This window comes from Ciona intestinalis, chromosome 12 (assembly GCF_000224145.3).
Source record: "Ciona intestinalis chromosome 12, KH, whole genome shotgun sequence".
NCBI classification, from domain to species: Eukaryota; Metazoa; Chordata; class Ascidiacea; order Phlebobranchia; family Cionidae; genus Ciona; species Ciona intestinalis.
Genome location: NC_020177.2, coordinates 275,494 through 300,996, shown reverse-complemented (window position 1 = coordinate 300,996; position 25,503 = coordinate 275,494). Strand labels below are relative to the sequence as shown.

The window sequence follows — 25,503 nt, the reverse complement described above, 5'->3', positions numbered from 1 at the left end:
ATTTATTGATTCAATGTTTGGTATTGGACCACAGATATATTAATTTTCCTCAAAATGTTATCAGTATATCATATTTACACAACAACCTTCGCCCACCAGTGTGCTACCATCAGGTCTAATTAAGCAATGTTTACTTCGGACATCGCAAACTAACAACATAAATTTAAAATATAGTAGAGTGGGGTAAGATGGAACATGTTTTTCTCTCTTTTTATATTTAACTTGGTAGTAAGCAAGAACTTTTGAAGAAATAGACAAACGTATAACCTCACGAACGGTATCCCATCCTACCCCACACTAACATACGTTACTTTTTGTTAAAGGGCAGTTTTTAAACAAAAGTCAGCAGTTATGATTACGGTTAAAAGGACGTAGAAGCGTCGAAACTGCTTTTGGTTCAGATTTTTTTCAAAGATAACCAATAAAGAATAAAAGGTCAAATTGAAAAGAAATAAAGAAACTTATGCACAACACACACACGTGTTTTAATGCGCTTATAACTGTTAAAGAGAAATTTACATCCAGTTCCAATTAAAGGGACTTTGTTGGTACGATCAGCACTAATGACATGCGCGACAATGACGTCACAGTCCAACTGATTGGTGACGCGTGTGTACGTCATAATCAATGCATCGCAAAAGACGCATTCATACACACTGCTGGTAAAAAGAGTTAAGAAAGGATCTCGTATAAGCTTATAGATTGTGGTGGATGTTTAGATAAACAGTAATGTAGGAAAGGTGATCGCTTTATTTGATTGTGAGGCTATTAAAATATAATATAGAATTAATTAAGCTTGGAAAAAAAGAAGAAAAAAAAACGATCTAGATTGCAGTGTATATTGATCAAACCGGGGTTCTAAATTACATGAGCACAACATAGTGTAATATTACAAATTCTATAGTAAAAATTACGCATGTAATATTCAGAAAGCTTTGTGGGAAGTATTTAGATTACAGCTTTGCAGCGTATAGTTTTAAATATTGCTACACTACAAGCATAGACAGCAAATGTTTTAATATTAAAAACAAACTTGTTTATGATACGCCATGTTAAACGAAAGTTAGCAATTTTTACTCCATCTAGGTATACAGTAGGACGGAGAAGATGGGACACTTTTTAACTCTATTTCTCGTCCTATTTAGTAGTAAGCAAAGAACATAAGAAATATGAAACTATGTCCTCATGACTCTCATAGACCGTTGTCAATTGTTTAAAACACGATCGGGATGTTTAGATATTATGTGCTGTCCCATCTTCCCCCACCCTAGTATAAATAAAATTTCTACAATTAATACATTGCATTCGTGCTCTTTATGTTTATAACCTAAACAACACTGTCTTAAAAAGTATTACAAGTTAAAATTATTTTATATAGGCTTACAGATGTTACAGAAATATTATTAATTGACACTTAAGCCCCAGCTGTCTTTATTATTGATTATACCTGACGTCTCATCAGTTTGCCAACCGTTTTGAAAGTCGTGTTATCCAGTTGCTGCGGACGAATAAGGTTAAACAAACACATATTAGTTTGCACTGACATTTTTCCATTATTAAAGCGGGGTCTTGGAAAACCAACGTTTAAATTCTCATTTGTTGGTTAAATAATAAAGGAACCTAAACCATCGTCTTCCTAAAACTAACTGTATTTTAATTGCTGCGTACGTCCGTGCCGTTTCTTTGTTGTCCCAGTGCGGGCATCTGTTGAAACGGTACTGGGTGTTCGTTACACAGTTACTATTTGTTCGTATCGTATTGAAGCGGTCGATAACCTGGCGGGGCGGAATATCTGCGAAGAGAATAAAATTGCCAAGCTATAAAACTTAATGGGAAGGCTTTCATATGTAACCGAAACTGTGTGATACGTTTCAGGACCTCACACAGAGCAAGTATATCAAAACATTGCTTGCATGTTGTAAAGGTGTATAAAGATACGCAGTGGCGGGTCTGGGCGCGTCGAAACGCGGTAGAACAATCGTAAATCACCGAAGTTACTTTCCCGGCATCGGAGACCGTGCGGAACGGCAAACAAGCATTAAAAGGACGATCGTAAAAATCGAAATGAATGCCACCTGAGCAGGTAAACAACAAGGTAGCAAGCGACACTTACAGGCAGAATAGAACAGAGAGCATACACGAGCTTCACAAGCGTATACATGAAAGCTTAACGTAGTCTCTATCTTCAAAAATAAAAGCAGGTTTATCTTCGTATGTAGTTCATAGCAATACACTTGTTGTCATGAACAAAATATAGTTAGATGTAAAAATGATTAAAAAGTTTTATATTTATAAGGTTTTAATAATTTTTAAAAGGTTTGTGCATGTATGGTAATTTAGTCAAGATCGTCCATGTTTTCGATCTTTTTATCTTTCCATTTGGTATAGTAAACAAACAATATTTCTAGAAATATGTAACAGTTTCCTTCTAATGTAAAATGTTAAAAAGGTAATAAGGAAATATGGGATATTTATGCTATCGACATCCCATTTAGCCCCACAGTACTATAGATTGTTTAGTTTAAACATGTAAACTTTCGATTAAATATCTTTCATCTGATGTTTTAAAGATCTTACAGGTTTTAAACTTTTCGTTTTGCTATAACTTGTAAGACTTTTAGTGTAAATTTTGCTGGAACTGCATATTGTTACCTATATGACTCTAAGTTAGAATAATATTTGCCGTTTTACTATTATCATCTAGACCTATACATGCGTTTTCAATGCTTGTATTTTTCAATTTATATACCAAAATCAGGTTTAAAAATAGAGATTCCTTATTAGGAAAGCTATTTTTAGATTACTATTTGTTCAGTGGCGTAAGCTAACCAGTAAATATTTCTCATTTGAACGTTACTGGTTATTTCAAGTTGATTTGTTTGCGATGTTGAACAGCAAATGGTCCGGTACTGGTCAGATAATGCGGACTTAGAACGCTAGCGATCAATATCAATTAAACTAGTTTAGTTCAAAAAAACTTCCGTACAACGGGTTTGTGGGATTGGAAAAATGTGTGAAACAAAAAATAAACGGTCCTAAGAAATTGAATGCTTGTTATATAGTATTGTTTTGTTAGCTAACCCGAAGCTGCAGTTTAACCCTTGTGTTCACTTAAGGATTATCAGGGCTCTTGGCGCGCATGACCTTTCAATCTTTTAGCCGCCAACTGCTGACAACGGTTATCGCCTGCACAAATATAAATCATTAAAAAGTGTCGAAAGAAAGATTATACACATACTCAAAGTTTAGTGTGCTGGTAATTCTATATTCTGCAAAAGCACATATACAACATATATAAATGCATACAATTGGTAACTCGCATCGTTTCTGAAACAAAACAAAAAATATTTTACCGACCAAGTTTGAAGATAAGCAAATAAAAATGTTACACGATTATCGACATTACTCTAATGACAATGTTAATGAGCGCAAAAGCAGATTAATGGTTTAATTGGTAAAAACGGTGCTTAAAATATAAGAAAATGTGTTCTTAAGTGTCATAATTTTTCCAACCGTATAATATACGTTTCCCCTTTTTTTTAAATCGCGCTATCCAAAATAACCGACTATCCCATTGTAGCATGTACAACATGATAAAAAACATGTCTTTTAGAATTCAAAAACAAAAATCACAGCAATTAAAAATAGCAAAACAACCAATAAACGGAGATTCGACGGAAAAGAGCAGCCGTTTATATATGACACACTTTGAATAAAATATACAAAAACTCCGTATTATAAAGATACGAGGGTATATTGTAAGTTGCGTAAGTTTGAATTAATTATATCCATTCTTACACGCTACAGTAGTGATAACAATTTTTAGAGTTGTAATCTATAGGCATGCCTTGAAATGATTGGTCTTTTCGACCTGTCAAACAGATATTTCTTTTTAATTTGAAGTTTGTCAATAACTTCTTGTATTGCGCATTCGAATTCGTTGATCGAACAAAGTGTCGCCTTATTTTGCATATAATTCCCGTGACTTCCCTTCGACACTAAATCTATATACCAGTTTTTACATGTATCGATCTAAGGCATAATGTCCAACTTATTCAGCTTCGCAAGTAAAAGCACCGAGGAAAAGTAATGCACATGTATAACCGGTTCACTAATGTTCAGTCTGAAAGCTTAAGAGGTGTACCAAGTACAGTCGACGGTCTATATGTTGCCATCTCAATAATGAACTATTGATTATGCGTGTTACAAACTCCCTAAGAGTATAAAGCATCCGTTTATCAAAATACTTATGTTTAGATTTGTGACAAAACGAAGTTTATGAATGGAATAACATAAGAGACGTTATATACGAAGTAATCATGGACTACCAATATGACCTTCGTCATAAAGTGCTTCTAAAAGATGAAAGAATACGAGAATTGGAATGTATTCTCGCAGAGAAAGACGAAGAAATTGAAGAACTGAAAGCAAAACTTGATAAATTTCAGGTGAATTTTTAAATGATAAGTTAGTTGCGTGAATAAAATGTTTCGTAAATGAAGTAAATCTTGCATGTGGCTTGCGCAACGGTTGGAGTGTCAGTCTTGTTAATGTAGAATTCCGGTGGATTAGAAATCTGGTTCCCCCAGAAAACTGGTTCCCACAAGCGACTTATAACTATATGAGGAATCTAATAACCAGTGAAGACTACCAACACAAAAAAGGACGACAAAACCTACATTTTCACATTAAATAGAATGAACTATATAAAAACATGAATATATGATTCTTTCGGAACCAGGTTTAAAGATTTCTGATAAAAATGTACCCTGTCTACGCATGCGCAGTAGCCAATGGGAACCAGATTTCTGGGAACCAGAAATCAGCGACACCGGGTTTGAATATCAATACGGCTAGCATTTTTGCAGTGTTTAGATTTGGTTAATCCATTTAATCGTACTTGCTTTAACCACAGTATAGTTGAATAATCGGCATATTTTCCAGTCTATATTTCCAACGGCCACTCAGCAGCGACACCTGGGGACGTTTGGAGCAGGAATGCCACGAACACAGAGGGCGCAAGGGATCAGCGCTGAACCAAATCTTGTTATAGGCGATCCTTCGCTGGCACAAGTTCGCACTTATGCAAAATCCGAAAAGTAAGTTAAAATTGTTTATAAAATTGTTATTGAAGTTGTCTAAATACAAAAAGAAATGTAATATGCATATGTAAAAAAGTATTTAGGTAGTTTTGCTTTTAAAAAATGGTAATTCTTTTAATTCGAAGTATACGAGTGTAACAGGTGGGGTTCAAAGCTCATTGCAGTCACCTTTGTGCGCATCTCTGTTTGTATCCTTCGACAAAACACTTAATGGTCATTACTCCAAACAAAGTTTAACATAAAAAATATCAGCACCAAAGCGGAACTTACGGATTCTTTAAAAGGCGAACATAAGATTTAAAAAATAGGAGGCGTTTTATAAATCTATACACTTCAAATGTAAGTAATGTACGGTTTCAATGTTAGGGGGAATTGGTAAAATGAGACTAAAGCGCGAACTTGTCTGCAAAATCATAACTGAATGTATCACACGTATTTGACGGTAACGTAACGCTGTCTTAATTCATTGATTAAATTGGTGCGGTAATTAACTAGCTTTAAACCGAACACCGAGATCGATGACCAACACTTTACACAATTATCCACAATCCTGCAATCGTATAGTTTAAGCCAGGCGGTTGAAGCTATAATTGTATTTTGAAGCTTAATACCAGCACAGCGGTTTATAATGTAGAGATGATACACAAGTGTCATCTGTCGCCAGTTTTGATAACAAAACATTACCAATTAGATAATTGAATATTCAGTATAAACCTATAGGTGGTTCTAAACTCTTTAGCTGTAAAATCAATATAACTAATCAGTAAGAGTGTAAACCTAATTTGAGAGCTTAATTAAAACAACTTACGTGTGATACTGTTTGAAATAGAACACAAACCGTGTATTCCATAAAAATCCACAAAAGGCAGCAATTTGTTTTTGTTGTGAAAATATGTTTGGTCTTAAAAGTAAGTTTTGAAAGAACAGTTTGTTTTTGAAAGTTAGTTTCAGAATGCTGTATAATTCAGTTGGAAATATATTACTAGTATTATAGTACAGTGAGATAAGATGGGACATGTTCTTATGCCTTTTCGTCTCATTTTATAGTAAACAAAGAATATTCAAAGAAATATATATAGCTGTAGCAGCGCACCTTTATAAGAGCGTTGTTAATTGCTAAAAACACGTTTAGGAAATATAGAAATAAGCGCCAGCGATATCTATCTTACCCCCACAGTACTAGCCTATCACTATAGGTAGAAGTTGTAATTAACCACCTAATTCTTAACTTATACGCATTAGTAAAAACGTCACAAAAGACATTTAAGAATAAGTGCGACATTAAATAGTACCACACTTAGTGGGTTACGTTCTATAATGCAGTGGGCAGGTGGAGATGGGACCCCTTTTAACTCTATTTCTTCGTCCCGTAATAAACAAGGAACATTTCAAGAATTATAAAGTATACCTCAGGACTCCCATCCACCGTTATTTTACTATTTCAAGATAAGAAAATATATATTTCTTGCACATAACTCCTGATATTTATATGTATAGCAGGATCAATAAGTTTAATAAATTCATATTTCAACTAGCCAACCTTCTTTAAAAGCCAATTTAGAATGCGCGTTGTAGCGGCCATGCAGATCATAATTGAACTGTAGATTAGTAATTACAAATGGAGAAATTCCATCGGTTTTACTTCTGTACTGATCGATACGACATTTGATTCCAAGCCGGTGAACAACGGAAAGTATTGCGAACTGACACCATGTCATGGAAAATAAATGCTCTTGAGAATAAAATTGGAAATTTCACGTCGAGGCTCAGATTAGTTTATGTTGTTCTGTATGCTATGCAAGACGCGCTTCAAATGTATCAGATAAGCCCAGGAAAGCTAACTTGAAGAAAACGACTGTGTTTCAGAGATTAAGTTTGTAATAGTGTAGTACTACGGGGTAAGATGGGATACGGTTAGCTTTAAACCCCATATTAACATTTAACAAGGCTCTTTTTAGTCGCGGGGCTGCGGTTATAAATTAGGTATATAATCTTTATTTACTACCAGATAGGACCAGAAAAGAGAAGGAAAACATGTCCCATCTTACCCCACTTTTTAATATATGAAAATGCTAAGATATGCGTATATAAATCAAGATCGATGGTTCAAAGACGAACTTTAACAGCAAACGATAAACTTAAACCTCTAGAACCCGCGTACTCAATTACCACATACTTCAATTTTAAACGATTTTTAAATACTGATATACTTTTGCTTAAAAGTTGGCAGTTTTAATCTGACAATAACACAGTTTCGACCATAAAGCATAATTCTATGCGTATAGAACTATTTGAAAAACATGTTTTTCTCAGCTAGAAAGAAATCTTAACCGTCTGATCTGTAACGTTCGCTGTCATACGAAGGTATAATTTCTTTGATCACATTAGATTTTAAATCGGTCTGAGCTGAGATAAGAACCAGGAAAAATGCAGAGGCAACAAAACACCGATGTATTATATATAGTTGAACATATGACATACAAGTTAACGTTGCGATTAGTATATTTAATAAACAAGACCTCAAAACGTTATATATTCACTTAGTTTTGATATTATTTAGTAGGGGAGGGGAAGATGGGACACCTTTTTTATTCTATTTTCTCATCGCACTTGGTAAACAATAAAGTAGTAAGCAAAGAACTTTAAAGTATTTATAAAACCGCATCCTCTTCTAGTGTTGATTGTTTAAACACGGTGTCCCATCTTCCCCTACCCTACTATACGTTACTTTTTTATGAAACATTCTGTAGTTGCTAATGTAAATTTACGTCAGGTGCTTAAACCCCGAGTTTCCCGTTCAGTTTCAATATAATCACGACAACTTATATTTAAAGTTCCCATCTGAAACCATTTCATTGATTGATAGTTTGAGCGTTAAACCGAAACGTTGAAGATAAAATGTATCTTGCACGTCATGTTTACATTAGACGTATTATCTTTCCAATTCCAAACCGTCGAAATAATAGAGTTGGCGATCAGGGGTGTGCGACTAAGGGTCTTTGTGGGGGCTAATGCTCGGGTGTTATAGTAATTAGCAACGATAAAAATCAATATTTAAATGTGCCGTTTTGAACCGACACGACAGTGGTGGATGACAAAATTGACACCGTCTAATCGTGGAACAGTTGCAAAAAGATACGAACTCGAGTACATAAATAACAGGGTATAATGTGTGCAAGCCAACACTATACCTTTTGTTCACGAGTAAATAGGAAAGGGTATGTTTAGTCAACCGAAACGTTTAAACTCCCCTTAAAAACACAACTATAATTACGTCATGTTTTTGCTAAAGCATTGAAACATTGTTCGTTTTGTTAAAACTCCTTGTGTAACAAAACAGTAGCAGTGATTTTTGAGTAAATTGTTCCAGAGATACGTTCATTTCGGAAGGTTTAAGAAACATTTATCAGCAGCCTTTTCTTGTTGCCTCGAAATCCGAGAATTTTTGCTGATCGGATTTTGTTAAAATAGTTCCAGGCTTGTCGGATTCGACCTTTAGGAAATCTGATTACTGGTTGCTTTTTAAACCAGCACTGTAGCTAAGGCTCGAAAACTCAAGTAGGCTGTGTCCTGTGCCATCGCGGTGGCTTTACATCCATTCTCCGTTTTGTGCGCCCGAGGCGTTCTATCAGCGCCACAAGGGGATGTGCAGTCTACGCGAACTTCAGTTCGCGTTCAGGCGCAGTTTGAGCGAGATAAAAGAAAAAGAGGAGGTGATAAAGGCACTGGAAGCCGACCTGGGTGAAAAAATTTCTATCATACAGTGTTTGCATTGCCAGTTGGATAAGTATAGATCTATAGTACGTTCACGGTTTCGGCCGAGGTGGTCAAATAACTCTGGTTCTTCTAAAGAACCGCTTCAGTTTTCAGATGAAACTAACCCATTGGGGGAACCAGTGATTGAAATATCCAGACCTAAAGAACCAACTGAGGCGAATTTGTTTTCAGCGACCTCAGACACAGGCACATTTGGGAGCAGCCTTACGCCGAGTACAAACAAGAGACCAAGTACAGCTTCGTCTGGTTCTGTATTTTTCTCATCGATTCCAGAAAACTCGAATGTTGTTGACTCTAAACAGAGAAACGGTCGTAGAAGCGAGTTTGTAAGCGTATCGTCGCACAGTTTGTTGTCGCCACGAGTTCCACTTGCAGCAAAAGAAAGGTCACCCAAAGCATCTATTGCAGAAGACAAACAGTATAGTGAGGATACGACGATACGTCCACGGGACACAGAGTCAGTGACGATGGCCCGGGAAGGAGAAGAAGATCATCTTTCAACAAAAACAACCCAACGTAAGAAATCCAGTGTCCACACGTGGTTGAAGAAACACGCCAAATGGCGCAAGAAAGCAAATACGAATAGCAGCAGAACAAACAGTGAGACTGCGGGCACGTCAAGCCTCGAGAGTGATGCAATTTCTATTTCTTCGGAAAAGGGTTCAGCAAAAAGACGGAACAGCTTTTGGAAGCGCGGTCTGTCTTATGTTAGGTCGACGAAATCACACGGTGTTAAAACCACAAGCCCACACTGCTTGCCGCAACTTTCCGTGTCTTCCGCCTCGAACCCATTTATCCAACCTTACGCCTACCACCATCAGCCCTCACTGGTCACGGTTGCCGTCCAGACGTCGCCGGTTATGGTAGGATTTCCCTACCATGGTGGTAGGGCTGGTTTCTTTAGCTCTGACGCCGAGCAGCAGCAGTATAACTTCCAACGATGGCGGGAGAGGGCTGACTACATACAGCACATCAATGCGCAGCAAATTATGATGGCGAACTTGCAACAAGCAGCTGTAATTGCTGAACAACAGCGAACACAGGCCGCTGCCGCGTCATTCCGGCCGCGTTTTTGCTCCGAAAGAGTTCAGAGTTCATGGGAGCGCGGCGAGTCGCTGGATATGCTTCCGGGCAAGCGAACTTATCCGATGGATGTGGAAATGTCGAGCATGCCGCTCGAACAAAGCGAGTTAGCCGAATATGCGAGTTGTGAGGTCATTACAGGAATGGAAGCAAACTCGGCAAAGGTTGCGGAGATCAAGGATGTTAGCAGTTGTGTTCAAATGAAAGATATGACAAACAAAACCATGTCGGATGAAACTACAAGTGGTCTTATGACACCTCCTACCGTTTCTCCCGTTCATAAAAGCGCCGAGTCGGCTGTTGCGGTTAACGGTTTCACCCCCGAGCGAGTATCACCGGTTCATACCAAGAACAACCACACGAATGTGATAATAAGAAGCCCAATTAAGACGAAACTCGGCAGGAAAGAGCAAACTCCAAAGATAACTTCACCAATGCACGACCCTGGGCAAAAACGTTTAAAACGAAACGCGATCTCAGCCGAGCCAAGCAGTTTAAATGCTGTCGGGCAAGCTGACTTCGACAAGTCACACAGACTAGTCCCGAAACTACCACAGTAAGTCATTTAAATTCAACATGATCGTTTACATTGTCGACACACACACCGGTTGCTTCGCCTTGGTGGTGCTTTCTAACTTTGCGAACAAAACACGCCGCGCCTTTGGAGAAACGCCTTTTGGTTAAACCCAAGTATTCCGTGACGGTATTAAAGCATGTTTACCAAAGATACATCGGGATTAGGCGCCTATAAAGCAGGCGACAGTGTCAATTGATAATATCAAAGTAGCGATCGGTTGGCAAACATAAACGCAGCCATGCTTTGCCGCAACCAACTTTCTAACAAAACAATCACCCATCGCATTATGAGTCTGCTGTACCTCGATGCTAGCATGATAAGCAAGTCTTTGACACGATTTTGCGTTTTCGCGGCAGATCGGCTGAAGTGCTGTTTACTCGATCGTGAAGATAGTTCTGCCATAGCGACCACGAGTTTGGGTCTTACTTATAAAGTCGAAGCTTTTAGCGCTCATGCGAGAGCACGCGACAGCCTATCTCAATTCGCATCAACATAGAGTTTGTTCAAATAGAATGCTTTTACCTCTGCCAAGGTTATCTGAACTTGAACACTCTCCGCTGACTTGCGTAATTATGTAACGGTAACCGTCTTTAGCGTTTAAGACCTATATATGCCGCGTCGACGGAAAACGCAAAACATTTAAAACGATATCATTTTACACTTGTGAGTCACCGGTAAAATTAACTTTACTGTTGGCCTATCATATAGTAGGGTACGGGAAGATAGGACACAGTTTCATTCCATTTTCTATTCCAATTTAGTAGTAAACAAAGAACATTCAAAGAATTTATAAACTGTATGCTCACGACACCCATAGACCGTTGTTAATTGTTTAAAACACGGTCAGGATATTTGAATATTATGTGCTAAAGGTGCCCCATCTTACCCCACCCTACTGTATATAATTTACACAAATACTAAAGACTCTTTTAAACCTTTAGTTTATTTGTATTTTGTAACACATTTTATTACTTAATATCATTTATATTCACAAATAAGATGAGATATAAACCTTATTACTAAAAAGATACGAGAATTAGTCTCAAACCGACAATCGCTAAAACATTTAAACGCAGCATAAAAGTAATGGTTAATACAATAAATTCACAGTGAGTTGCAACTAATTGATAAAATCAAATTATTATTTCAATAATGTAATTGAAAAATTGTTTAGGATTAAAAAAAAAACATCTAAAATAACACCAATTACAACAACCTGAACACGGTTAGATAAGTTACACACATTGCGGGAAGACATAACAAAATCTGGTTAATTATGTTACTGATTTGTAATTTTAGAACGAAAACCTTAATACGTCAAGCCATTTTGGAAAATGACTTCATGAAACATCTAGAAGATTGCCAGATCGAAGAAATAGTGGATTGCATGTACCCTGTCGAATACAGCAATGGGAGTTGTATTATCAAGGAGGGTGACGTCGGATCTCTGGTTTACGTTCTCGAAGGCGGGTATTCCCTTTTCGTAGCCGTGATACTCGGTGTTTATTTTGCATGCAAACAATTAGTTTACTGGAAAACAGTTGCCCCGAAAGCTTATGCGGATTAAATTTGTATCTAAACACATCACTGTTGTTGTAATGCGGATGCAATAATCATATTGTTTATTGGGGGCGCGTGTGTCTTGGCATATACTAGTTTTTTTCCGTCGAACATATTTTTCAGTTATATTGGTTATGTTACAGTAATGAAGCTGTATTCTAAACCATTTACTTTACAAACACTATTTTCACGTACCCCTAAACGTTAAGTCTCTTGGGCTGACGCCCCATTTTATTATTTAAAAATGAGCGTGTTTAAAAACCCGCTTTAACAAAATGTTTTATTGTGTTTTTTCACAGATGGTAAAGTCGCTGTTACGAAGGCTGGCGCACATCTATGCAACATGGGAGAAGGGAAAGTGTTTGGCGAACTAGCTATACTCTACAACTGCACACGCACAGCTACAGTTAAAGGTAAACAACAACTCGTGCGTGCGATGTAACTTACTCGGTAAAAATAGCTCAACGGATTACAGAATATCGCGTTTAAAAACGCCAATCGTAGAAGAAACTGGCGGATTAAATGCCCGTGTAATTGTACAAAGACTGTGCCGACGTTTAGAGTTATGGATGAATTTACTTCATCTTTTAACGTGATCGTCGCTAAAGCAGGTTGCCTCCGGCTGCGAGTAGCTCTTTGAACCTGTTCCGTGACCTGAAAATAGCTGATTTCGGTCGTTGGGAAATCTTAATTGTTAGAATTATGGTCTAAATGTCTCTCTTGTCAAGCACCGCCGTCGGAAAACATCGGACACCAAACTAAGTTTTCGAAATTTTAAATCGTCGATCTTGAACACTGAGTAATTACGTAAGCGGTAATTATCCGGAAACGTGTAGAAACTAGATTTGTCCGTAAACACCAGTTGGAGGCTCGGTTTTTAAATTCTATTTTGAGAAATCTAACTATAAATGTTTAAATCATATAGTTATTGTTTTAAAGGCTACTATTTTTGGTTATTTGTTTTGTTTTAAAATTGTTTTTAAAAAACAACAGACCGAAACAGAGAAAACGACGGCCGCAACACGCTATGAATAAACAATGAACGTATCGGTTAAAATGCAGTACTGTTAAACCAACTGTATAGTTATTAATGTGGAAAGAGAATATACATTTACTCGTTAGCAACTCAATCCTTTAATTCCGGATTATGTTTTTTTACCAACTCATTTTGAGAGTGAGAATTCTGCTTTGTGTTTTTGTCAAAAGTTGTTGTTTACAAATGGGACAAGAAATAGAACAAAAACATGTCTCATCTTACCCAAACCTGTATTATATAAACTCAAAATTGGTTGCAACTAATTAATTAAACAATCGTTGTAATTAAAACAAATGCATAAAACATCATTTCCATAATTTATTCTTTCTTTACAGCAACAACGAACGTCAGATTATGGGCCATAGACCGACATTGTTTCCAAGCCATAATGATGCGAACAGGGTTGCTAAAACACACAGAGTATCTGGAGTTCCTTACCAGGTAAGAAGGCGTTGTTTTAAACGGGAGGTCATCAATATTACTAAAACATAGTTTTCGACGAAATTTTTATTCCGATCGGCGTTCGGTCGCCTTTATAACGGGATAAACGTTTGGGGGAAGCTTTTCATATTTATGTTATGTACCTGGTAACAACGCCGCATATTTTATCAAAACATAATATTTCTTTATATAATCTATATTAAAAAACAAAACATGAAAATTTAGAATAATCTAATGTACTTTACAGCAACACTAAGCAAGCGAAATTTGAAACGAAAAACAATACTGTGTGTGCTGCCTACGGCTGTTTAACCGAGTCTACAAATAGTTGCATTCGTCAAATTAAATTCACACAATAGTGACCGACACTTTAAGGTGTTTTTTATTTGTACAAAAAAAACTTTGAAAACATATTTTTCAGCGTCCCAACGTTTTCAAAGTTGGATGAAGATTTACTGCGACGTATTGTTGACGTCATGGAAGAGGTTAGTGACGTCATAGAGCATTGTTATACATACTGTGTAAAGTGTGCAAACGATACTGGGTTAAACTTGGTCACGCTGTAGAAACTACGGAATGACGTCACACCAATATAAATTGAGCAAAAAAAAACGATTTATTAAAACAAGATGGCGGCACATGGCATATAATTTAAAAAGAGCAAATTTTAAATTAAATCGTAACAAACAGGTGGTTTTAAATTAGTTACTTCTAATGTGACAATCTTCCACTACCCACCTTAAAGGTTGAAAAAACGGCCAAAAGTTATAAAGTTACGGATTAATGTTTATAAAACAAAACACCAAGGTAACAGCGGCCGTTGTCGCTCGCCACGCGAGGGTAAATAGGTTATATTCGTTCATGTACATCGTTTAATTAGTGAAAGTTTCACGACACTTTGGGTGTCACACATAGGTCGGATTACTCGGGTCTCTTATCTACCTCGTATAGACGACAAATTATGTGACAGTTTATGATAAATGTATCACTGATGGTTATCAGCTGCCTGTGCAACACAACACACACACGCCAATCAATCATATACCGGAGTAGATCGCTTGCAGTGGTGTGTGGTTAGCTTTAATCAGTTGCAAATTTCACACTGCTGGAATAATTGGGCACCAAATATATCCGCACTGCGTGTAAAACGTGTGTTTGCGTTTGTTTATCTCGCTGTTGTAAGGGGACGGCATGTAAACTTTATTTTGCCGGTAATCTTAAATATTACCAGCGCCGTGGTTAGCGCAATCACTTGTCCTTAACTTTACGGGGTCAAGACTTGTCGTAGGGAATACCAATATGCGCGTATATTTTCTTGGTTAAGAAAGCACTTAAACGTAAATAATCCAACTCAGTGGTTCCTAATGGGTCGTTGGATCTCTAAATTGTTAACCCTAAAGGATCCCCCGAATGATCGATGGTGACTCGTATGCAGGAAGTGTGTAAAATAGAACACCCGTGTTAAAATCTTATTCAATTCGTCACCTTTGAATTGGTGTCCTGAAACATATGTGTATGTATATTAATTGGCCTGCCGTACCGCACGTAGACGCAATTAACTCCTTCCTGCGTTAAGAGGGCAGGAACACCTGCGTCGTATTTCCTACAGGTTAAAATAGATCCGTAAACACCTTTTGTTTACCCAACGTTTTATCCCTGGTGACTTCTATTTCAATTTATAATTGTTTTGTTGCAGTGCCACTTCGAGTACGGTGATTACATTATCCGCCAGGGGGCGATAGGCGACACCTTCTACATCATAAGCAAAGGCAATGTAAGTGTTATTGTTGTTAGAAAAACGTCGTTTAGCATATACACCTGATTAATTATACCAACCTTTTTAAGGTCCAAGTAACGAAGCGTAAAAGTGCGTCCAGCGAACCAGTTGTCATACGTAAGCTGGCTAAAGGTGACTGGTTTGGAGAAAGAGCTTTGCAAGGGTTAGTCTTTGTTTATTGCGGTTGGCTTATAATTCTACAGTTGTCAAGTAGTTACGTATGCGTTTCATATTGAGAGTCAAATTATAATATGACACTTGGCCATAAATTTAAAGATTAAAAGCTGAAATTTATTAAAAGCGGAAACACATGACACTTTAGATGTTATTGTTTAACAGTCGGCAATTGATATATATGGTTTTAAATGCGTGAAACGAATTGTGCATTAAGTAGACTTTCATACACGTGCATTTCGTCTAACTATATTTTATTTTTGATTTTTAAATGAAAACTCATATTCACATTGTTGCGTATTTTTTTATTTTATGTCTCTCTCACACCACCCTGCGACCAAAATAAAGTGAGGATATGCGAACAGCGAATGTGGTTGTTGACGATACGGAAGGAGTCACGTGTCTTGTGATTGACAGGCAGTAAGTTAATGTTGTATTTATATTTAAGTGTATGTAAGTTGAACACGTTGGCGTTATGACTTCCTATGAATGTCAAAACTGTGGGATATAGTCGATTGTTGGTGGCGTGGGACAACTTATGATACCACCATTGGTGGTGTAAGTCCTTGCGCAGGACAAAACAAATTACCCAACCCGGTTGTCACTTCTTGTGTTTAAATCATCAGCCATACATATTGCCCACAAAGTAACAACCATTGTAACTCGTAAGCGGGCACGAGTAATTGTAGTCCCTTGCCCTTTATAATTCATACCCCATCTGGTACTACATTAATGGAATAACTTTTCCAGGTCGTTCACGCAACTCATCGGAGACCTGGACAGCGTTAAACAGAAAAAATACGACGAAGTACCAGTACAAAAGTATGTCAGGTGTATTTTATTCTTTATTTTATCAACAAAGTAGTTGCCCTTGTTTTGTTTAGGTGGCTTTTTATGCATTCTGTTTTCAATTTTGTAAATACGAAATATTCGTTTTCATTTTCGTAAAATAAATTCACAGCTCAAAATCTGACGGTTTTTACGTTGGACTGACACTGGAAGACTTCACTGCGATTGACACCCTGGGAGTTGGCGGTTTTGGGAGAGTTGAGCTGGTACGTGTGAAAATTGTAGCGGATTGTTTAAGTCGAAATAAATGGCTGTTTAACTGGAAATTATTTGTTTGGATTTAAATTTCCGCAAATTTATTTTTAGGTTTAAAAAGTCGATTTTGCGGTTTTGAATATTTTTAAAACCTCGACAAATGTTTTACGCAATCACTATAACATATTAAAAATAATCATTTTAAACTTCTTCCGTTAGGTGGAGCTAAAGAACGACATTACAAAAACTTACGCTATGAAAGTTTTGAAAAAGCGCCACATTGTAGACACTCGACAGCAAGAACATATAAAGAACGAAAAAGCGATAATGATGGAATGCCAGTCTGATTTTATCGTCAAGTAAGTTTTATTCGTAACTTTATTTTAAAAAGTTACCTTCGTTTATTATTGTGCCTTTATTTATCTATAGTTTTAAATTCAAATACTAATTATAAAAATTATGTTTTTCATATTTCAGAATGTACCGAACTTTCCGCGACACCAAATACATTTATATGTTGTTGGAATGTTGTTTGGGTGGCGAGCTGTGGACGGTGCTACGAGATAAGTAAGTTCGGTTATTTAAAACTACAACAAAAAGTTTAAAATCTACAACAACGCAAATTTAAAACCAAAGCCGACCGCATAAAAATACATATTTTAGGCTTACTACAAAAAACGGAAAATTTAAGCCGATAACTAAAGGCCGCAAATTTTGGGTCCTCAATAAAAAATCCGCAATTTAAGCCGACAATTCCTGAGCGTTTGGTTGTGTCAAAATCTATTCAACTTTAACATTTGATACGGTTTTAAATTGAAAAAATCACACTCCACATAAACGATAATTTTCATTTATTGCAAAGGCATCACCGTTTTCTGACGTCACATAAATTTTCCTACGTCACTAACCTTTTATTATTACGTCACAGAGGCCACTTCGATGACTCGGCTGCAAGATTTTATACTGGCTGCGTAGTGGAGGCATTTACGTATATGCATTCACGTGGCATCATATACAGGGACTTGAAACCAGAAAATCTTTTACTCGACACGCGGGGATATGCAAAACTGGTAATTTGTATGCAAAACTATATTCACAAATCTCTGAGCGTATTTTGGCAGGAACTTTAAACAGAAATTCAATCCAGTGGTCACTAATGGTGTGTCTAAATTGTCAGCCACATAAAAATACAATCACCCACAAAGTGACATATGTGATAACTTGTAAACGGAGATGAGGTCCATGAAATAGAATACCATCTTTATAATTTGGCGAAACCATAAGAGGGTAATGATGATAACAATGAACATTTTGTTATAGGTCGACTTCGGGTTCGCAAAGCGGATAGGTTTTAGTCGGAAAACTTGGACATTTTGTGGAACTCCCGAATATGTAGCTCCGGAAATTATTCTGAACAAGGGCCACGACCTATCGGCGGATTACTGGTCACTTGGGATCCTAATGTATGAACTAATGACCGGCAGGTAGGACAATTTTAAATCAATGAATATATACCTTAGATCCTCATCTGACATGGCAACTACAGTCGTTATAACACGGGTTTTCTGTTTTCATATACACCTCGTGCCTGCTTACACGAATGTATTTCATCCGATCCAGTGGCCCCTAATTCTTTGTTCAAACAAAAAACAACCCCCAACAAAGTAAGACACACGTAGAATATTTAACAAATTCTATTTACAGTCCGCCTTTTTCGGGTTCTGATCCAATGAAAACATACAACCAGATATTAAAAGGAATCGACATGATTGAATTCCCGAAGAAAATATCTAAGAACGCACAAAGTCTTATACGTAAACTATGCAGGTATGTGTTTCGCCAGTGTTTATGCTGCAACAGGTGATGGGCGACGTTTGTTCGCATTTTCAATTCCTAAATAATTACCACGAAAGAGCAGTCTAACAACCATAACTATTTTATAAACTTAAAAATAGAACCACGAGTCTGCAATCAGTGCGCTGTGGAATGCGCTTGGATATACTTTATTAATTAGCAATCACATATAAACAAGTTTCGACATGCGTTTTATAAACATGACTTCTAAAAAATTTGGTTTTCCGCAAACATACTCAAAGGTCCCGACTTTCTAAAACCACTTATCTTAACTAACACTCAGTCGCTCTTGGTTTAGGGATAACCCCTCTGAAAGACTGGGCAACCAACGGAATGGAATCAAAGATATTCAAAAACACAAATGGTTTGATGGTTTCCATTGGGTTGGCTTGCGCAAAGGAAGTATGTCACCGCCCATCAAACCTCAGGTGAAACTTCATTTAAACATAAAGTTCCATTTCTGTTTGAAAACGAGAGCGAAGATCTTTTTGTTAAAAAAAACGAAGAGAAGGAATCAACAGCAAAACGTTAGTCATTAAAGCACGCTATGGATAAAGTACAACCCGTATTAGTTGGTAGGCACCGCCTTGGACCTACCCGTAGCTGTCGATCAAAAATGGTATATTGATTATACTAAATTTCTTAGGTTAACAACCCGGTCAGAATCCCGAAATCTAATTGCATCACGAACTAGCGTTAAGACTATTTATGTTATTTACAGACAGCCACTGCTGTGAATAGTATGCATAAACACAACGCTAAACTACTGCGATTAAACTGGATTAATAATGCTGGAGTGCTGTTCTGTACACAACCAAAACAGCTACATTAGTGCGATTTCAAACGAAAATGAAATAATGGCGGTTTCTTCACGCATGGTGATTTTGGAATGCACCATAGATATGATATAACACGTTGGAGGGGTTGAATAAACGTAACAGATAATAAGTGTGTGGAATATCGTCAAATAAATTAGTTACCCGCAAGTTATGTGGTAACTTGAAAGCGGGCACGTGGCCTGTGAGACAAAACACCTGTGTTATAACGACTGTGGTTAGCCCTTCACGCGAGGATAAAAAGACATGTTAATTTTTTTTAAATATAAAATTGGCAAAATATGGAATCATATACATTTTTTATTCTTGCCAAATAAATTATTTATAACCAGAAATTACGAATTTACAAAAGGTTTCCAGCTCGTCTGACTCTTCTAACTTCGATAAATTCCCGGAGGACGAAGAGGAGCCTCCTCCCGATGATCTTTCCGGGTGGGACGTGGATTTCTGAACATCAAGTTTTGAAGAAATCTTCTCACCATAAGGGGTTCCCCGAAATTGCAACTCGACCGCCATGTTGAAAAGAGATATTCGGTGAAGATTTTACCAAAGATTCGGACATGGCTACTTTCGTCGAAAAATGTTTCATCAGCCATTTCGCATCGAAATCGTCGCTTTCTCGCATTTTACTTGAAATATTTCGACCTTATTATAACAGAGTTTCCGCAAATGTGAATTTAATATTTTTACAGATTGCGCAACCTCGTCCACTTTTGAAATCGCGTTCATTATACATGCTGGTGTTATGTTATTTTTCACACCTGGTATGAACGAGCGCGAGGTCTTGCAGGCACCATCGTTTTTTAAGTTTCATTTTTTCGCCTTATGTATTCGAACACTTTGTGAAACTGAGCTATATTTTGTTCTCAACTTTACTTCTTGTAGAGTTGCGTTGTTTGATATGCGATTAAACGCCTAAACACAGCGATATGTTTATTCTGAGCGCTTCTTAGCCGCTTCCCACAATCCCGTTCTTTCTATATGTGTGCGATTATATAAACAGCTTATTTAGCCTACCAGTAATTACATGAAATGTAAAAAAAGTTTATTTTATAACCGATTTAGAAGATTTAAAGAGATGGAAAAGAGTTAGTTTTTCGGTTTAGAAGCCAATCGGTTTAACATATACGCCAGGGATTATTGGTTAAACAAAGGGGTTGCGAGTTTCGGTGTTGAATTGTTATAGCTTTTAATTTAAACTTTAAATATTCGAGAAACCGTTTGAATTCCAGAATGCAGTTCAACACGCATTTTAACCTATAGTCGAAAATATGTCCTTATAGCTGTGGGGAAAATCCTTAGTTCACGGTTAAAAGGTAGTACGGTTTCGGGGATATTAGATAAATTAAGAACTTTGGGACGTTTTAATTTCGATTTGCGACTTCAAACCTGTGAGTTATCATTCGAAATAAAGTCGTTAAGATATGTTCTAAGCCGCGGGAGATGACTTCGTTGTGGTCTATTAATGCCACTTAAACACGATTACTATCTATATACCACACACGACTATGTCGGAATGTTTGCTTAGAATATTACAACATATATGCAAGACCCTTCTACACAGAAGTTTACCGTAACTGCTTTGTACGCAAGCGGTTATTTATAGACCTGCTTGTATAGTAATGTATAGGCTGGTTATGCAGCCTTTTTCATAAACGATAAAACACCTGCTGTTTAATATATATACCTCAGTTTCGGGTTAACAAGCTGTTTTGCAAATACAAACTATGTAAGAATTTTACCCCAGAATATATTTCACTATGGAGATTGTAGTATCGAAAAACAAAGGAGACCGTTTTCTAAGAAATAATGTTGCTCTGAAACAGAATGAACAGAATGAAAAACCAACGAAAGCTTTATTCAAGAAAAGTGGCTTAAAGTTGTAAGTCTTGTGAATATCTTTTGTGGGTTTAGTCTTTTGCGTAGTCGTTTAAATTTTGACTGTAGGTCTTCAGAGACCTAAACTATTTTCCCACTCTACTTTATATAGTAGAGGTAGGAGGTTCTTAATTGTTAATAACACGGGTAGAAAATATGGAATGTTATATGTTTGCTGTATCAATCTTATGCCACAGTACTTTTATTACACAGATGGACGGAGTTAAAAATAAAGTGGAAAAATCAGAACAAAAACAAACCTTTTCGTATTTTAGTTGTTGGATCCCACAACGTTGGAAAGTCGGGTAAATCTTGTTTATATTTAATGTGTATTTGGTGTATATTACTGTGTAGTAGGGTGGGATAACATTAGCGCGCAAATCTCATGTTTCCTGATCGTGTTTTGGAAAGATTTTCTGCGCTTTCCCTGACCCAACGCTATTTTGCACTTTTATTTGAGCATTGTTTGTTATTTATACATCACGATCTACATTTAAATAATATTTCTCGTTTGTATGCTCCTCAAATAAAAGGAGAAGATTGTTAAATAAATATATGTTTTTGTCGCCAGCTATTCTTGTCCGTTTTCTCACTCGCCGCTTTATTGGGGAATACATGTCCGGCGGCGATGGGTCATACAATTTCAACACCGCCTCGGGCCGTCTGGTAACTTTTCTGGACACAAGCTCGTCATCAGTAAGTTTTGGTTCCGTTTTATTCGTTTTATATTTGGTTTTTAAATTTTCATAGTTGTGATATTCCAACTATGGATCCACATCCTTGGCGTAAAATACCACAAATGCGAATGAGTGTAAACTATATCCTGGCATTGCCGAAAACGACAGTCGTTATAAGAAGGGTGTTATGTTCACAAACCTCGTGAGTTACCACATACGTGACTTTGCGACGGTCGACAGAAAAAAGCTTTTTCTTTTACCTAAACATATTATTAATTGACAAATTAAAAATGTTATTTCCAGGCACACGCTGCCAATTAGTTTGCAATATCCGCCAGCTATATCGATTCCATAACAAACACCTGCATATTAACTACATTATTATATAGCTCCGCTGGAAACCTGCAGCAGCTGCAGTAGGCTATATAATACTGTGGGGTAAGATGGGATAGTGTTGGTTTTAACATCAACAACGATTTTTAGAACATTTGTCCCATCTTACCCTAATGTATAAAATTTTGCTCATTAAACGATATTCTTAAATGTTTTACTTAAATTTTTCTCTACAGACCGAAAATCCGGTGCTGGCTAGCAATGAGATTTGCCGCAGTGACGGCATAATAGTCGTTTATGACGTTGGCGACCCATCTTCGTTCCGTTATGCGGTTGATTGCATGCATACGATAAGGGCAAATTCAAACAATGAAGGCGAAGCAGAAAAGCCAATACTTCTGATTGGAAACAAGACAGATCTAGAAGTAAGATTCTAAAACTGAAATATTTCAATAAATACAAAATGCTGGATTAGCGGGGGGCGGGGCGGGGGACAACGGCAGTCGTTATAACACGGGTGTTCTGTTTTATACGTCTCGTGCCCGCTTACGAGGTACCCGCATGTAGGCTATGTAACTTTGTGGACGTTTTTTTTATTATTAGTGACCACCTGCGGGAGCAATTGTTGTTAAGTGTCTTGCACAAGAACACTTATGACCACAATGGTAGCAGCGACAAGCCTCGAGTCCATCACCTATCGGTTAGACTAGAGGCAGGCGCGCTACAACCACAGTACCACTGCTCCGGTCGAATTGAATTATTTATCTCAAATATATTTTTAGAAACGACGAAAAGTATCGTCTCACAAAGGCATCGAGAAAACCTGCTTACTGGTGGGCCCCAACGAATATGAAGAAGTGTCGGCAGCCGAAGACACAGGGGCAGTATCTCGGTGCATGGAAAAGCTCATCAAGAAAATCGAATTAAAAGAAAATCGACAAAATAAGAAAAACAATGAGACTGACGCAACCAAAAAGCGGTTTAGTTGCCAACCAGTTCGAAGCATCAGTTTGCTTGAGTTGAGTAAAAATCGAGCACTCAGCCTACCAGATATTGTTTAATATCTTGTTCCGACGTTCTGCTTCATATCCGTTGTTTATTCACGTTGTGGTTCAATTGTTAACACGTCTGGCTGTAGCGGTATATAGACCTGCAGGTGCGAGACGTTACCCTGCTACCACTATGGGCGTAGAATAGGCAAGACGCTACGGTGGCTCCAACCCAGTAGTAGCTTATGGGTTGTATTTTCATGTGTTGCCTCAATTGTCAAAAAAAGTAAAATCACAAAAAAATAACAAATGTCATCGTCCCTCCAAGTAGGGATAAAGCAAGTTACATTCCTTTATCTTATTATGTTTTGTTTCGTATATATAAATATTGTTATTCTTGTTTCTTCGTATACATTACTATTGTTATTGTTTTTTCGTATTTATGAATATTTTTATTGTTGTTTTTTGTAAGTATGATTATTTTTAATATTGTTGCGCTCCTTTAGCTGTGATATATCATATACTGTGAATGTATGGACTTGTGGAAACAATGTTCTGTTTTCATCTACTTCCTGTGGGCTGCTTCCTGTAGTCAATTCATATCAAACATAAAGACGCAAATTTAAAGCCACAAACTTACGAACGATGAAGTGTACAGAACCTAATCAATATATAGGATAAATGCGTTTATGGACGGGTCAAAGAAGGAGCGTGTTATGAGTTTAAGTCGAAAGATGAGAAAAAATATTGTGCCTCTAAACATACGATAAACCCCACAATGTTGTACTAGTGCTGGGGCACGCATTTTTCATAGAGTTATTGTCGTTCTATAAGTTTGTATAAATCCCGCGTCGCTTAATATAAATATTTAGGTGTTAGGAATATTTATTTAACATATTATTTAACAGTTTGTACAAGATGCCCATACTAGTACCCAACCAAAGCTAAACAGGGCGATTTGAACAATAGAGGATGGCTGCGTACCAACCTATGTTTTCGATATTGGCATGCAGGAATTTCGTGCACACCGGTAAATTTATAAGTTTATTAAACATGTTAACCACGACTGTCGTACATGTCAAAATTTCTAAGTTTTACTAGTTATGTAAAAGAAATCACTTTATTGACAATCGACTGGGCAATTATTAAACTGGACAAAACACGCGTTTGGCAAATACTGCAATGTTAGTTCGGTGTATAACGCGCATTGGTAGCAGCAATTATATTGTGCGCGAACTATCGTGTAAGGTTGTACAACACGTATAGGCAACTTCAGTGAAGTAGATTCGCTTTCTATTTTAAAATTGAGTCGAGTTTGTTGGTACTCGTTAATTGAGCAGTGATAAAGGCTTGGGTTAATTTTAGCATCTATTTGTTGTTCACGGTAGTGGTTTTTATACGATTGCTCATAGTTAAGTACCCAAATTACCATGTGCCCTATCTACAATAGTCGGTCGAATCTTGTCGCATATCACGTCTTGTGACTTCGGTTGGCTTTTGTTGAACTTCATATTTGGTTCATGCAGTGTTATTATTAGGAACATAAAGTTCATAAAGTAATAGTTTGTTGTGGCCTTTGTTTTGCAAAACGACAATGTTTAGTTTGTGAACATTACGTAATATACGTTTGTCCCTACCGAACAAAGTTGCAATTCGCGTTTAATATCTTATTAGCGCACCATAATTGCGGCTATATAGTTGCAGGTAGGGGAGTTTCCCTCTTCGTAAACCACCGGTTAGAAGCTTATGGCGTTTAACTCGGTCCTACTAAAACACGCCCGGCGGGGCCCGGTGGGGCCCGGTGGAAAAAAATATACTAAAACACGCCCGGTGCGGGGCCCGGTGGGACCCGGTGGGACCCGGTGGGACCCGGTGAGGACCCGGTGTTACGAGTCATACTAAAACACGCCCGGTGGGGGGCCCGGTGAGTATTTCTTGAAAAGGGAGCTTTCCCTATTCAAGATCCACCAAAATGTGATGCGTGTATTTAGATTTTTAGCCTAATAAGACCCCCGAGTTAAGTTTTTTAAAAATTAACTTTGATTATGGATGTACGAAGTTTGTTTCGTTGTACACTTACATAATGAACTGTATTTTTAGCAAAAGTTTATTCGTTGAATTTTGTTAATAGGGGGTGGGGTAAGATGGGACACCTTTTCATTCAATTTCTCGTCCCATTTGGTAGTAAGCAAAGAACATTTAAAGAATTATAAAACTATGTCCTCACGACTCCCATAGACTGTTGTTAATTGTTTAAAACACGATCAGGATATTTAAATATTATAGTAGGACGGGGGAGACGGGACACCTTTACAACATAAGATCCAAATTTTCCGTTCGTGTTTTAAACAATTAACAACGTTCT

The 25,503-nt window shown here is 37.3% G+C and overlaps 2 protein-coding genes across 5 annotated transcripts; both read left to right on the top strand.

Annotated features, from left to right (window-relative positions):
* Window positions 1–1,395: 1,395 nt before the first annotated feature.
* On the top strand, window positions 1,396–20,189 carry LOC100184124 (cGMP-dependent protein kinase 1). Of its 4 annotated transcripts, XM_026837177.1 has the most exons (19): window positions 1,396–1,513; window positions 4,258–4,448; window positions 4,945–5,099; window positions 11,839–12,005; window positions 12,399–12,512; window positions 13,471–13,576; window positions 13,998–14,061; window positions 15,273–15,350; window positions 15,422–15,516; window positions 15,876–15,947; window positions 16,278–16,358; window positions 16,489–16,582; window positions 16,791–16,930; window positions 17,049–17,138; window positions 17,500–17,641; window positions 17,892–18,055; window positions 18,276–18,398; window positions 18,724–18,853; window positions 19,614–20,187. In XM_026837177.1, exons 2-19 carry the CDS (start codon window positions 4,320–4,322, stop codon window positions 19,710–19,712), a joined length of 2,043 nt encoding a protein of 680 aa, XP_026692978.1. In that variant the 5' UTR covers window positions 1,396–1,513; window positions 4,258–4,319; the 3' UTR covers window positions 19,713–20,187. The 4 variants fall into 4 exon arrangements, with proteins under 4 accessions (XP_026692978.1, XP_026692977.1, XP_018669813.1 ...); XM_026837176.1 differs by lacking the exon at window positions 1,396–1,513 and having other exon boundaries at window positions 3,333–4,448; XM_018814268.2 differs by lacking the exons at window positions 1,396–1,513; window positions 4,258–4,448; window positions 4,945–5,099 and adding an exon at window positions 7,352–10,518 and having other exon boundaries at window positions 19,614–20,189.
* Window positions 20,190–21,000: 811 nt separating this feature from the next.
* Window positions 21,001–23,645, top strand: LOC104266296 (ras-related and estrogen-regulated growth inhibitor-like protein). Its single transcript, XM_009862113.2, has 5 exons — window positions 21,001–21,143; window positions 21,353–21,444; window positions 21,711–21,835; window positions 22,386–22,574; window positions 22,932–23,645. The coding sequence occupies exons 1-5, from the start codon at window positions 21,022–21,024 to the stop codon at window positions 23,208–23,210; spliced, it is 807 nt and encodes a 268-aa protein (XP_009860415.1). The 5' UTR covers window positions 21,001–21,021; the 3' UTR covers window positions 23,211–23,645.
* Window positions 23,646–25,503: the final 1,858 nt, after the last annotated feature.